The sequence below is a fragment of the Melozone crissalis genome, unplaced genomic scaffold, assembly GCF_028551555.1.
Source record: "Melozone crissalis strain CALT ecotype California unplaced genomic scaffold, PUWL_Pcris_2 ptg000005l_1, whole genome shotgun sequence".
NCBI lineage: Eukaryota > Metazoa > Chordata > Aves > Passeriformes > Passerellidae > Melozone > Melozone crissalis.
The window spans coordinates 29,068,090-29,083,475 of record NW_026535783.1 but is presented as its reverse complement, the minus strand read 5'-3'; the positions used below and the strand labels follow the sequence as shown (position 1 = coordinate 29,083,475).

At 38.0% G+C, this 15,386-nt stretch overlaps 1 protein-coding gene across 2 annotated transcripts in view; it reads left to right on the top strand.

The window, feature by feature from the left end:
* Positions 1–15,386, top strand: part of PIGG (phosphatidylinositol glycan anchor biosynthesis class G) — an 82,114-nt gene that overhangs the window by 5,178 nt on the left and 61,550 nt on the right. Inside the window, exons 4-7 of one of the 2 annotated variants that reach the window (XM_054284927.1) lie at positions 1,207–1,395; positions 2,936–3,074; positions 6,648–6,860; positions 14,889–15,106. In XM_054284927.1, coding sequence (XP_054140902.1) covers positions 1,207–1,395; positions 2,936–3,074; positions 6,648–6,860; positions 14,889–15,106 — 759 coding nt within the window. Of the gene's footprint in view, positions 1–1,206; positions 1,396–2,935; positions 3,075–6,647; positions 6,861–9,505; positions 9,671–14,888; positions 15,107–15,386 lie in introns of those variants that run through there. The other variant, XM_054284935.1, reaches the window with a different exon arrangement.

Sequence of the window (15,386 nt, the reverse complement as noted above, 5' to 3'; positions counted from 1 at the left end):
AAGTTAGACTAGTTGCTTTAAAAATTCTGCTAACCACATTTTCATTTTGCTATCAGATATTTTTAATTAGTGCAATCTTTAAGAGGTCCATTAATATATTAACTTGGTGTCTTAAAGGTGTACTTTTATAGTATTGCATCACTTTTGTAATTGCAATGGAAGCAGTGTTTCTTTATGTTGTAAAAGAAGGAGCACAGAAAGTAAGTGAAACAAATGCTGATAATTTTTACTCCGGGCACATTAGAAGAGTAAATGCTTTGACAAATTTACTTCATTTTTGAACCTTTATGATTTTTAAAACCTCAAGTCATTGACCTGCTGCTACTGACTAAAGTATTTTATTATTTAAGAAAGTTAAAAGGGTCTAATGTGAATTGGAAGACATGTTTAATTGTTTATATTGTTGAGAGTTGCAAAAGCTTCTACCTGAAGTAAAAAGTACCAGTGTTCTACTAGATCTCTGGTTATGTGGCTCTCAAACTCTTTATGCAGTCCTTATGCTGTCAATGTAGTGTATTAAACACAGCTTTTTACAGTTCTTTTGGTAGTTATATACAGACTCAACAAAGTAGTATCACATGGGAAATACTATAGGGATTTTTAATAACTGAAGAGAATACATGCAACTAAAAATGTATCGTCAATCAGAGCAGGAAAAGTTAAGTTAGTTGACTTAGTTTGAATAGTACTTTTCAGTTTTTCTTTCTCACTATGTTGTCAGTTATTTTACTCATAGCAAGTTCCACCTTCTTGTGTTTGCACACTAGCAAAAATGGAGCTGAGAAATTAGGGTTTGTTGTACCCCCGAGCTTCCCATCATTAAACTGAGACTTTTGTTTGTACTTGTGATATGATGTATCACATGTGAAGTGATTATCTGGAATGTGCAGGATGAAAGTGACTGAAATGTTCTTGGGACAGTTTTTAAAAGTTTCTGTGGAAGCTTTGCAATCAGATTGCCTTGTCTGCACGTAAGCTGGTGTGTCCTTACCAGAAAAGATTAAATGGGGTGAAGAATCTATTTTGTTAGACAAATATATTTGAGTGCCTGACATTGAACTAATCAGTTTTTTTTCTTGTTAACATTGCCCATGTATGCTCATCAACTTCTATGGAATTTTCATGGGTAGTATATGATTATTTTTTTGTGCTTTTTAAAAGAAGAAAGGTTTTTTTTACCTTATAGTTGTTTTCCTTTTCTTTGAGGTTGATGATAATGTTACCAGGCATTTGGATAGAGTGCTAAAGAGAGAAGACTGGGATCTCCTAATACTACACTATCTGGGGTTGGACCATATTGGTCATATGACTGGGCCAAACAGCCCATTAGTGGGACCAAAACTTCGTGAAATGGATAACATACTGAAGAAGATTCATATTTCCCTTATTTCAAAGGTAATACAGCTTCTGGGGTCAGTGTCTGTTAGTTGTGGACTGACATTAAAATGCTTGCTGGTTGTTGTTGTTAGCTTCTTTATGCATAGACTAAAGTGCATATTCTGTTCTTTGCCTTCCTGGGCTATTTCCCAGTGTAGTATTTGTAAGGATTTGGTGGCTGACCTTAGTAACATCTGCTAACAGCCTCTTCTGGGCAGCTGTGGGAAGTAACATCCCCTTGATGTGCAGGAAGAGGAGAGGAATGCCTGCCAAAGTTCTCCCATCCTTTGTGAATTAAAATGGTTGTTGATGTGCTTTCAAGTAATGAAATTCTGCAGAAGGAGGAATGGGCATATGTAGCTGATGGCTCTGATGTCCAGAATTATGAAGGCATACGTAATTCTTAGATAGCTGATAAATTCAAATGGAAGTGGTGGTCTTAATCTGCATTTTTTTGTGGTAAATGTAGCACATCTGAATCTGTTTTTAGATTTGTAAATACTAGTTGTCACTTACCTAAGCAGTCTGGATACTGAAATACCAAGTCCTAGTTCCAAGTGGCCTGAAGCTCTTTTTATTGTTTGTTTTTGGCTACTGCAATTCAGAACAGCTGATCATGAAATTTTAATAGTATTTTTAGTCAAGTGGGTACTATAACATGAAAAAAAGGTTAAATCCTGTGTGTGGAAGTTCCAGGAATGTTACAGTTTTCTGCTTTTTAGTATCTTTGCTTTTGCCATTTATATTCAAGCCTTTATCTCTGTTTTAGAATACAGACATAGTAAAAGCACTTTATTTTTTGGATAGCATGTGTACTGGTGATAACTAGAGATGATACAGAAGTAGTTTGTTGTTGAATGACTGTTAATTTTCTGCCGCTTTGATTTGTTAGCTCAAAATTCTTGGACAGGCCTCACTTAAGTTTCTGTTTCTCTTTATTCAGAAACATACACCTCATTCAACATCATTCTTCAACAATCATTATCAATTAGTCTTCATTGACTGTTAGATTTAAATCCCAAATCAGTCAGATTTCAATTAAAGCCCTTGGGAAACTATCAACCATTAGAAACAGGATTATTTTTTAATATTGAATTAATATTATGTTAGTATTCACAATATTAGTAATTTGGAATTTGTATTAAAACTTGGTGAAGCTGAGGGAATGAAGAGGGGGATTATTTCTGTGTTAATGATGCTCTTCTGGGATGCCTGATTTTCTTCTCATGGTGATAGCCTTTATTTAATCTTCCAGAGAGTTTCTTGTAACTCTATAAATTCAGGGTTTTTTAAAAAAGGTTTTTTGTGCCTTTTTTTTTTTTTTGCTAAGATACTGGCAAACATGTTAGATATGAATATGCCTTAAATTTTAAAAATTACTATTACTGAGTTACACTTAATTGCAGTGATCTCTTATTATCTGTCCCAGGGTCAGCAAGTTTCAAAACTGAAGTTAATTTTGAGACATATTCATGTTTGAAAATGATGAAGATAGTGAAATTATATAAACGAATTGTGTTTGTATGGTAACGTAGATTTTTTTTTCTGTCACTTACAGGAGGAAGCTTCTCTTCCCAATTTGTTAGTTGTTTGTGGGGATCATGGAATGTCTGAAACAGGCAGTCATGGTGGTTCTTCAGAAGGAGAAGTGCACACACCCCTTCTGTTTATCAGCTCTGCTTTTGGGAAGAGAAGTGGTAAGGATCAAAGAAGCATGACGTTTTTTAGAACTGTCTTAGTTTCAGATGGAATAGAGTTAATTTTCCACTTAGTGGCTTGTAGAGGACTGTTTTCTGGATTCAGTATGAGAATAATGTTGATAACAGACTGGTGTTTTGGTGTTTACTCTGAATCAAGGACTTTCCTGTTTGCCATGCTCTGCCATTGAGCAGATGCAAGAGGAGCCATTAACAGCATAGCAAGGACATCTGACCTGAACTGGCCAAAGGGATATTTCATGCCATGGAACATCATTCCTAGTATATAAACTGGGGCTCCCAGTCACTGCTTGGGGATGGACTGGACATTGGTCAGCAGGGGATGACAAATTTTATTGTGAATCACTTGTTTCTCTTGGGTTTTATTCTTCCCCTGTCTTCTTTTCATTAGTATTATTGGTATAATATTTAATTTTGTTTCAATTATTAAACTGTTCTAGTCTTGACCCATGAGGTTTACCTTTTCTTTCTCCTCCCCACCAGGATGTGGGGTGTGAGTGAGTGGCTGCATGGTACTTGGTGCAAGGCTCCAGTAGGTACCAGTGCATAGTGTACTCTAATAGGGTGGGAACACTACTACTGAATAGCGCTGTAACAAGAATAGCAATAATAATAATGTGTAGATTATAGTAGTTATTATTGTAAGGGAAAGAGGGGAGAAAGAGGAATAAAACCCAAGAGAAACATGTGATGCACAATGCAGTTGCTCACCACCTGCTGATTGGTGCCCAGCCCACCTTCAAGCAACAATCCACAGGGCCCAGTCAACTCCCTCCAGTTTGTGTACTGGCTACGATGTGCTATGGCTTGGACTATTCCTTAAAGCAGTTCAGGTCAGCTGCTCCTACTGTGTTCCCTCCCAGCTTCTCTTGCTCGCTGGCAGAGCACAGGACATGGAAAAGTTCTTGATTTAGCATAAACTCTTCTTACCAACAGCTAAAACATCAGTGTGGTATCAACATTATTCTCATACTGAATCCAAAACATAGCCCCTGTATCAGATACTAGGAACAAAATTAACTCTGTCCCAATTGAAACCAGGACAAGAACATATTGGCAACTCTTAATTTATATTATGCTAGAATTCTTTTTGAAAAGTGCTTTGGTTTGTTTTACAGTTATTTGGGAAGCCCATTCTGTGTGGTCTAAAACTCTGGTTTCAGCTAAAGTTAGCATCTCTATCTCGGTGAATCATGAATGAAGCTTTGTAACCAGTGAGAGAATTGTGTATTTCTGAGATGATAATCTTTTACAGCACTGTCCTATCCAAATGTTGAGCCCTAATGAGATGTGTTGTCGGAATATTGAGCTAATGGTGAATGAATAGGTGTATATCCAAAATCCTATTTGAAGTAGGTTGAAACTGTGTCTTTCATGGCCAGAATATTTCCTTGGTCTCTATTCTTCTCTCTCAGGCAGCTGGGATAGAATCATGAAAATTTCTCACACAGAGTCTCCCAGGAGGAGGAAGAAAGCCCTTGGGATACTAGAGACTATTGGAAGTAGGATTATTTGATTATTTTTTAACATTAAGTTTATCTGACCCTTGTGAAAGGGTGAGAGGTGATGGCACTGATAACATAACTATTGATTGCTAAGTCTTAAGGATAGAATATGGACCGTGAGTTTGTTTACTGTACAGGCTGCTTAATTTTATATAACTGATGTGAGTTCACATGGTTCTAAAGCTGATTTTCTACTTGTAGGTAATGACAAAAACCAAAAACCAGACTGTTAAAGGCAAGAGGCAATAAAGAAATGGGGTGGTAGAGAATCTTTAGTCTACTTTGTAGAGTTGTGCTTAAACAAACTTCTTGACTGAGTGGATAGTTAGAATGCAGTTATACCAGGAGTGAATATTTTCCTCAAAATAATACTCCCTTCTGCCTTTCATTCTGCCACTTGTTCATTTCCATGTGGGTTTCTTTTCTTCTAAAACCTGTGTGCAGAAACTTGATTTATTTATCTTGCTGGAAGTTCCTGCAGCATGGTGGAGGTAGATTGCCCTGTAAAGTTGTTATCCAGCTGCAGTAGAAAGCACTGCTTGAGGAGTCCTTGACCTCTTCTCAGGTCTGTAAACAAAACAAAGTCAAGAGTGGATCAAAACTCTTGGCTAAATTCTTATTTTATGAATTTCACTAGCATGTGTTGACAGCCAGGCCACAAGAGTATAGGTTCTGTAAATGCAGTCTCCTGTTCACTGGAATTAGTTTCTGTGAGGTTTAACCTGAATGAGCAGTTCTTACAATTCAGTGAAATGTATCTATTTTACCTGTCTTTTGGGATAGCATTTGTGATTTCTAATGCCTTTGTAAATACCCAGCAGTTTACTTTTCATTGGTACAGTAATCAGGATTCTAGCGACTGCTCCTTATGATCCTACTGTAAACAAAATGTACTGTGGTTAATTTGGTAGACCTCAAAATAGTAATCCTGTGGGCTTTTTACATTTAGTATGCTGTCAGAGTATTACTTGTATAGCCTTCTACAGAGGTGTGTCACCCATGATTGGCTAAATGTGTTTGGGTAGTTCGGCTTTTTTTTTACCAGTTAAGAACTTGCCTTTAAAGATAAAATCTGAAAACTGCTGACATACAGGCACTCATGCAAAGAGGCTTTACGGATTATAGATGGCATTCTGTACAAGTACGGGATTAATCAGAGCTCGGTGAGAAATGAGGCAAATTTTAATGCTCTTAAAAGCAGCCTTGAGAGGAATAAAGACTATATAGAATTCTTTCTATACTGCATTTAAGTCAAAACACTCAATGCTTGAAGTTACAAAGAGGATGAAATAAAAGCATATAGAAAACCACTGTTACCTAACTAGTTTAGTATGAAAAGAAACAGCTGGCAAAACAAACAGAAGGTTCATTATGTTCATAAAATCATTCATGTCTGTAGATTTCTGTGGGACTGAAGGCTAATCCTGATAACTGCAGTAAGTTAATGGAATCTTACACAGGACCCTGTAAAAATCACTAGGTTTTCCTGCAGGTAGCCATGGATTTGGAGCCTCAACATTCTTTACCTGATGTCTAATTCTGTTTTCCTAGCAACATGATATTAATTAAATCTTCAGCTGTTGTCCTTATGTCAAGATGCTTCTGGAATGCTGTCAGCATTATTTTAGGTTCTCATTCTTTGTTCATATATTAAATTGACCTACTGTAGTGTTTTCTATTATTTCTAATGTAAAAGTTATGAAACCCTCTTAGGATGTAGGCTGCAATTTGATACTAAGATGATGTCCTGGACCATCTGTTTTCTTACTTCTACTTGTATAACATTTGTTTTATGTTTACAGTAGTTATTAGCATTAAAGAGTGGCACTGGCTAAGAGTTTAATAAATATTGGATTTACAGCAGCAGAGGATGGCAGCTGAGAAAGATCAGTCAGCTCTCTGTAGACCACTTAAAATAGCTGATCTAACACCAGTGAAACAATTTTGAATCTAAAAAGGTGTCAGCTGTCTCTGGAGAAATAGAATGGGCTTGTTGAAACACTTCTTTTCCTCTCTTTTTCTTTCTCTTTTTTTTTGGTCATTCTAGCTCCTCCAGCCCAGCCTGAGCATGTGCAGCAAACAGATTTAGCTAGCACACTGGCAATAGGTCTTGGCCTACCAATTTCAAGAAACAGTGTTGGGAACCTTATATTGCCAGTTGTTGGAGGCAAGACAATGAGAGAACAGCTACGTTTTGTGCACTTGAATGGGTTCCAGCTTAGCAGATTGCTGCAAGAGAATACGCCTGCATATGAAAAAGGTAAATTAGCTAAAAAGATGTTACAGATATACTAAAAAGAGATTGTTTATAAAACAGTTTGGACTTTTAAATTCAATAGTATGGCATTGCACTGCAAGTTAGCTATTCTTTTGAGAGCAGTATTCAGAACAGTTGTACTGAATTCAATCTTTACTGCAACCTACTTTATACTGCTTCTGAATACAATTTTTTTAATGACTACTAATATTCCTAGTTGGCAAAAGAGCAAAAATAATGATGGAGTAAGATTAAAGTAAAACTGCCTGTGTTGTTAAATCTCAATGGTTTCATAACTGCTCTTTGTGAGGTGTTCTATATAGGGCACTGACTCTGAGCTATTTGGAGAATTAACACAATGGAGTGAATTTTCTAGTTTAAATAAAAAGATGCTTCAAGTAAAGCTGGGAGATAATTTAGGGTAAGTTATCTTTTTATTTCATTTTTATGTATTTACTTGAAATGAGAACCTAGAGAACTGCTTATTAAAAATGCATATGTGTGTGTGTGTGTGTGTTTATTTGGAGGAAAGAATAAAAAACAAGTAGAAAAAATAAACCAAACCTAGCAAAATGTTGTATTTCATTAGGAAGCATGATACAAACTGCAGTATAAATAATGACGTTAATATGATAATTTTGTTAAAAAAATTGAGTCAGAGGGTGAAGGAGAATATTTTACCATTGACATTAGAAGATGTTGTCTTAAAGTGATTCTGAAGCTTGTCAGTTGATTTGTAATCTGTTGAATTATTAAAATAACTAGATGAGAATGCAGAGCTGTTGTATTGCTAGGAATAATTAAAGTGGATACCAATGTAGATTTTAGCAAAATGATTGTTCTAGGTCAAGAATCAATTATCTTTCAACATCATAGCTTCAAATCATAATTAAACCTTGTCCAGGAATCTCAACAGAACAAATTCTGCTTGTAGCAACAACATGCCTATAGCAGGACCCATGCTCCATGTCTTCTGGCATTTTTCTTCTGCACAAATTTCTTCACTTAACCCAGCTGTGTCAAGTGAGGAACTTGCCCTGTTGAGGGGTTTCAGGATATGACTGTGTTGCTGAAAATGCCAGCAAGAAACTCCCATCTGACAGTATTTCTGCAAACACTGATGAAACAGGCTGGAGCTTCTACCAGCTTCTTGTTTATATCTTCATTTTCATTTTATTCTTGTCTGGGAACAATTTAATTTCAACTTGTAGCTTTCATCTGAAACATGAAAGTCAAAATTGCTGAGGATAAAAATGTGAGAAATTTTTATGGTGCTTGCTTGTGACTGCAAACTTATTAGAGGTGCTACCATACTGGAAAGAGTTTGGGCGGCAAAGCACCCACAATGACTTTCTCTCCTTTCAGTAATGGAAAGTCTCAATAACATGGTGCAAATTAAGCTTTTTTAATAGAATCTTAATATCAATTTCCCCTGTTTCTGTTGACTTCTTAGAGGGGGTCTTGTTTTTCTTAGAGTGTCCTAGATGTGCAAGGCTTTGGTCTGTTCAGTTAAGACTGGCAGGGAAACAGTATGTTCTGTTTCTTTAGTGTTTGATTGATGTGGATACTTCAGGCCTAGAAGTACTAAAGACAACGTCACTAACTCAGTGACGTACATATGTAACTCAAGAGCTGCATGAATGGCCATTTGTTTTGCATAGCCTTTAAGTGGAGATAAATGCCATCCCACTATCCCACTACAGAAACATGGACATCTCTCCGGATTCCCCTAGTGGGAGGTTACCTTGCAGAGAAGTTACTATATTCAGTAGTCTGATTCATGTTCAAGAAGGTTGCCTGCTCTTTAAAAAAGGTAAAAAGAAGGCTTCTGGGAACTGTTAACCAGTCAGCCTTACCTCTGTACTTGTTAAGATCACAAAACAGATCTTCCTGGAAGACATATTAAAACATGTGGAAGACAGAAAGGTTGTTGGAAATTATTGATACTACTTTGCCATGGGAACATTGAGCCTGGCTAATTTAGTGTCCTTCTATGATGGAGTAAATGCATCAATGGACAAAAGATGTGTCATCTACTTAGACTTTTGTAAGGCCTTTGGTAAGGCCTCCCTAAACATTCATGCTGTTGTTGTTAGAGTGATATGGTTTGACAAATGGACTGTGTAATGAATAAGAAATTGGCTGCATGTGTGTACAGTCAGTGGCTTAATGTCTAATTGGAAACCAGTAATGAGTGGTGATGTAGCAAAAGATGTCTCCATTAACAGTGCTGGCAATGAATGAGATAATCTTAAAAGCAACTTCCAGCCTGAATAATTCTACAATTCTAAGATTGTAAGTTGGGAATGTGAGGAGGGAAAATTTATCTTAATGTGAGAGAGTGGTGACAGGCATGTAGCTATTCCTGGGAGGGGATGATGAAATAGTTGAGAACTTCTGGGTCAGGATTAGTGCACAGACCAACATGGGCAATATTTTATGGGCATCTAGGGCAGACAGTTGGATTGTAAGGAATTCTAGCTTTTGTTGTAAGGATTGTAGCTTTTCAGACAACTAGAGGAGGTCTTACTTTCACCATCCATGGTGCTCCTGTGATGCTTCAGCCATCCCGTTGCATTTCAGGCTAGATAGCTGGACAGTGAGATGGACTGAAAAGTGGCTCACCTGCTGGCTTCATGTGAATGTGATCAGCAGCTCAAAGTCCCCTTGAAGGCTATTTTGATCAACTACAGGGCTTGACTCAAGCCAGAACTATTCAACCTCTTCATCAATGATCTGGCCAGTGGTACTAAGTGGCATCTCAACAAAGGAAGGACACAACAGAAATCTGGGAGAAGTGCTTAATGCAATAGGTGGGTCTCCTGCACTCAGAAGCACTTTGACAGCCTGGAGAAATGGGCTGACAGGAACCTCTTAAGGTTCAGCAAAGGGAAATGCTAAATCCTACAGCTGGGAAGAAGTAATCCCAATGTATCCTAGCAGATTGGGTTTTGGCTGACTGGAGACAGCTGGAAGAAGCACCATGGGATGACTGGGGATACCAAGTTGAATATCAGGCAGCAGAACACCCTTGTAGAAGGAAGGGCAATAGGAGGCATCCAAGGTGGCATTAGGAGGACAGTCATCAGCTGGTCAGTCCTGCCTCTTCTATCAGCTGTGGTGAGCGGGCACCAGGAGTCTTGGGTCTGGTGCTGGGCTTCTCAGTACCATAATTTAGTGGATGTAACATAGTAAGTGTAGTGCATGGTCATGAAGTTGATGAAGGGATTGGAATGTCTGTCATATGAGGAGGGGCTGAGGGTGCTAGGACTATTTAGGAGGGGTCTTATCAATGTAGGTAATGTATGATGGGAGGTAATAAAAAAGATGGGACCAGGGTCTAATTGGTGGTCCTCACAAAAAATTTGGAGGAAACCTTTTTAGGTAAGGTTTGTCAAACACTGGAATGAGTTGGTGAGAGAGGTTGTAGAGGCTTCATACCTGTAAACATTCAAGACCTGACGGGACACAGGTTCAGAGCAATCTTCTTTAACTCACCCTACTCAGAGCCCTTTAATCTGTATTTATGGAACATCTGAGCACTCAGCAGAGTTGTGCTGACAGCTCTTGAGCCCTATAAATTCTGAATTCCACAGACAAGGTCTTCTGCCAGGTTTTTTGGAGTAACAGAAACCCCAAAAGATAGTTGGATTCAGCTGGACATCCCTCCCATTTGCTTAGTTGGACATCACTCATATTGAAACTGCTGCTGCAGTTTCAAGTTTTCCAGTGCGGATTCTCCTCTAGTAACAACTAGTGGATCAAAACATTTCCGTTTCAATGCTAAGAGAAATGCCTGTACTTGCAAGGATAGCGTTAGCCTTGCTGCTTTAAAAAAAATATTTTTGACTCTTGAAGTCCTCTTCAGTGCTGTAATTTACAGCACAGAGATTAGAGCACCAGCTGTTGGGACCATGAGGATGATGACTGAGTCAGGAAAAGATTCACCCATTTTAAGCTATATCATAAAATGTACGTTCATTTTTGGTGGAATATTGGTTTCCTTCTTAACACAGTGATATGAAGTCAGCTGTCAGTTGAGTTGAATTGCTGTCAGATGGGAAGGCAGAATGATTTTAACAAGCTGTTTCTTAAAGAAGCCATGGGTTTCCCTGAATTCAACTGCTCCAATGTTAAGAGCAAACTGTAACAGTACACAAAAATTTAATCTTCAGGTATGTTTTAAATATATCTGTTAAAATAAATAAAGGGCAGAATGAAGGCCAGTCAGTAACTTCCCCATCCCCCCCCATGTTTGTTCGCATAAACATGCATTTTCAAACAAAAATGTTGCACAACATTTAATGGGACTTGGGCTTTGCTTTATTGAGGTTCAAAAGAATCCTCACACTTATATCATCAAGTAAATGAAATTTTACAGGAGAAAGTTGGAGGTTGACTAAAGGCTTTATTATTTAAAACATATATTTTTGAAACATGCTAATAAATTGTGATGTGAGGCATGAGATTTTCTTTTGATAGATGTGGCTACATGCAGCTAAAGAAAAAGTCTGAAAAAGGAGAATAAATATAGCTAGCAAAAATTAAAAAGCTGAAAGAAGAATTATCTAAAAACACACTTTGGGTTTTTGAGCAAGTTCATACCTCAGTGTAAGATAGGCAGTCCTAGGTATCTAGCAATGCTTCCCTTATGTTCTGAACTTCTGAACATGTAGTTGAATGATAAATTAGGACCTCTTCTTTGAAAGACATTTTACAGTGGAATGAAGAGCCATTCTGGAGAGCAAGTTGGCTGGTGTTATTAAAATGAGTGCAAGCTTTTCAATTTGGGACTGATCCTGAACTGGTGGTAGATTAAAATAATTTGAATTTGACTTTTACTGGGACATGTGTATCTTGGAACTGGAGAAGTCACTTTTACATTATTCATTCTTTCATATAACTCTTTTTAAATTATTGTTGCCTGTGACTGGAACTAAGTGAAATTATTGTCAAGCATGCTTGCAAAGCTTATCCATCTGGTTGTGATAAGATGGTAGTGAGGCTGAAGCAGAAATTGCTAATGTAATAATATGCAAGTAAAACATTGCCAGTGCTTTGTGAAATATGCAGCTGGGCAAGCTTTCTTTGGATTTTGCTTCAATTTTGACTTGTTTTATAAGTATCTTGTATGAGAGTGACTTCCCAATGTTACCTGCCTGTTACCAAAATGCGTCTCCAACAACTTAATGCCCATGACCTGTATTATTTTATGCCTTCTGCATATAAATGTGCCACTTAACCAATATAACTGGAGTTCTCCAATGAAATTTGGCAAGCATGGTCTTCTATTCCTGTCTGAAAGATCTTTAAATAATTAATTCATGAGAGTTTGGCTAAAAGTCATCTTTCATAGCAGGGACACCATAGTTTTGGTGGGCAGTTAGCATGGAAAGGAATAGATGAGAATGAAATAAAAATGCTGAAGGGGCTGAAGAGGGAGACTAGTCAAGAAGCATGAAAACGGAGCAGAAGATGTGGAGAGAATTTATTTATGTTTCAAAATATAGCTTGAACTCATTTCAGTCTTCTGTATAATGAAAAAGTGTCATGTCAAATCTCAGTTTGATTAAAGCTCATTTTAGATGATCCTTTATGGATGTCCTCAAACGTATGAATATTTAACTCTTATTTCAAATATACTGAATGAGAAACTTGAGAGGGAAGTTAAAAGAATTACAGGAAGGAAATAAAATTGTTCGTGAGCACTGGCAGCTATCTTGATAAACAGGTGTTTGCTGCTGGCTGGATTGTGCTTTCTGGCAGATTCCTGCAAGTCCCCTGAATAGCAGGGTCAGCATGCCTTGGTATCTGCTGGAAGTCTTAGGAAAGCAAACTTCACATTTTGAGTTAAACACCGCCTTTTAAAATTCTCACCTTGAATTCAGCCCACAGTAAATGATGAAATGTCTTGTATGGTAAGAGACATGAAAATAGTAAGCACAATTCTTTTATGACTATATGATTGAGAATAGAAATACTTTGTTTAGCTTCATTCACTTGAAATAAAATTTAGAATATTTCTAGATTTAATAATGCACTTTTGCTGAAAAGGCTTAAAAAAATAAAGGGTTTTTTTTTTTTCCAAGTAGAATACATTGATCATCTACAAGGAGTGAAAAAGAACTGCAACTTAAGTCTTTGTGACAGCAAAGTTATTTCACTCATTGTTTTAACCTTTCTTGTCTGAAACTGTACAGCAAATGTTTCACCCTACTTTAAGCTAAAGAGGGAAAAACTGCACGTTATATAAAATTTCCAAATTGACTTTTTGTACTTAAGTTATCATTACCTCTCAAATCAAATTGCAGGGAAATAGCAAGTACTATTAGTGTGAAGTGAAATTAAACATATATTTTTCAGAAAAAATGCAGATAAATGTGAATATTCATGCATAACATAAGTTCCAGTGAGCTGTGATGTTCTGAAAATTATGCTCTTGCTCTTGCTTTCCATGTGTTATTAACTGAATTTGTATTGTGAATGCATACTGTATTAAATGATCAGTATTTGAAAAGCAGAGTCACAGATTAGGTAAAATAGGACTGGATCACTGCAGGTTATTTAGTCCAACTGCCCTGCTTGAGCAGGATCCCCTACAACACATTGCTCAGGAATGTGTCAGACAACTTTTGCATATCTCGAGAAAAGGGCTCTGCAAACTTTCCATGCAACCTGTTCCAGTGCTCAGCCACACACAGTATAAAAAAGTTCTTCCTCGTGTTTAGGTAGAACTTCCTGTGCTCCTGTTGTCTCTTGTCAACAAGCAGACTCCTGCCTGTTGCTGGGCACTGTGGAGAAGAACCTGGCTCCTTCCTCTTGGCGCCCTCCTTTCAGATGCTTACAGACACTGATGAAGTCCCCTCTCATCCATCTCTTCTTGAAGATGAGCAGGCCCAGCTCCTTCAGCCTTTCTTTGTCGAAGAGATGCTTCAGTCCCTCATCATCTTTGTTGCTCTCCACTGGACCTGCTCCAGGAGCTCCATGTCTCTCTTGTCCTGAGGAGCCCAGAACTCCAGATGTCCCTCTGCTCACCAGGGCTGAGCAGAGGGACAGGATCACCTTCCTCAACCTGCTGGCAATGCTCTCCCTAATGCACCCCAGGGTCCCATTGACCTTCTTGGCCCCCAGGGCACACTGCTGGCTGGCTCATGGGCAGCTTGTTGTCCACCAGGACCCCCAGGTGCTTCTCCACAGAGCTGCTTCCCAGCAGGTCACCCCCAGCCTGTGCTGGTGCCTGGGGTTGTTCCTCCCCAGGTGCATGAGGATTACCCTGCTCTTGCCTCTGTTGAATTTCAGATGTTTCTTTTCCCGTCCCTCCAGCTTGGCATGGTATTTCTGAAGGGCTGCACATCCCTCTGGGGTGTTGGCCGCCCCCTCAGCTTTGTGTCATTAGGGAACTTGCGCACGGGAGGCCTCTGTGCCTTCATCCAAGTCATTGGTGAGTAAGTTAAACTTCTTTGGACCCAGTGTTGATCCTTAGGGGATGCTGCTACTAACAGGCCTCCAGCTAGATAGACTTTACACTGCTGATTAAAAACCTCTGAGCTCTGCCTTTCTTTTAGTTCTCAGTCCACCTTCACCATCCACTCATCCAACCCGTACTACCAGCTGATGTGACGTGTGTCATTTGGTGTTTTCCCTAGACATCAGCTATTTGATAATTTCCTACTTAGCTTATACAATGTGTTCTGGTCGACAGCATTGCTTTCTTCCCCCTCCAGTATCTGAAGCATTTAAATTGTTTGTCCTGGAAACATTTTGTAAAAATGAATGGTTATTCTAATAAGTTTGTCAATTGTTAGAGGTCTTGACAGTTTATTAGGTTAGAATTAATTGCTTTTATTCCAAGTAGCTGGTATTGCTGCAGAAAGATAGTGTAATTTTGTACCCATGAAAAACTTCTCAACTGCCATACCAATTATATGTTTTTATACATTTTACAAGCAAATATAAAAATACGACCACATCTCCAAGTAATCTTTGTTCATGGACCCTCTTTCTTCTTTTCTTATCTCTCTTTCTCTCCAGATCCTGGGTATGAACATTTTAAGATAGCAGAAAAATCCCATGGTAATTGGATCAAACTGTATTTAGAGGGGAATAATTCAGAAATACTCTTAAATCTTGGCAAGAAGGTCCTGAAGCAATACTTAGAGGCCCTCAAGACTTTGAGTTCTTCGTTAAGCAGACAAGTGGCACAATATGACATGTATTCAATGATGGTGGGGACTGTGATTATCATGGAGGTATGAAAATCTTTTCTGCGTAAAAGTTAAGTGCACAAAAGTAAAGTATCTTGGTGTTGGATATGTAATGTATACACTTACTAGTCTTTAAAATTACTGAATATGGATTCTTAGGGTTGGCTGACATTCTTCTTGCATGATCAATACTCTTTTTAAAGTAAAATCTGGCCTTTAAAATTATTCAAGAGTGCTTTTGATATGAATTACTTACATTTTAGTGTATCTAGTTACAGTAGATATGCAGATGTGCTGCAACTTTAATTACTCCCATATTAGTTAG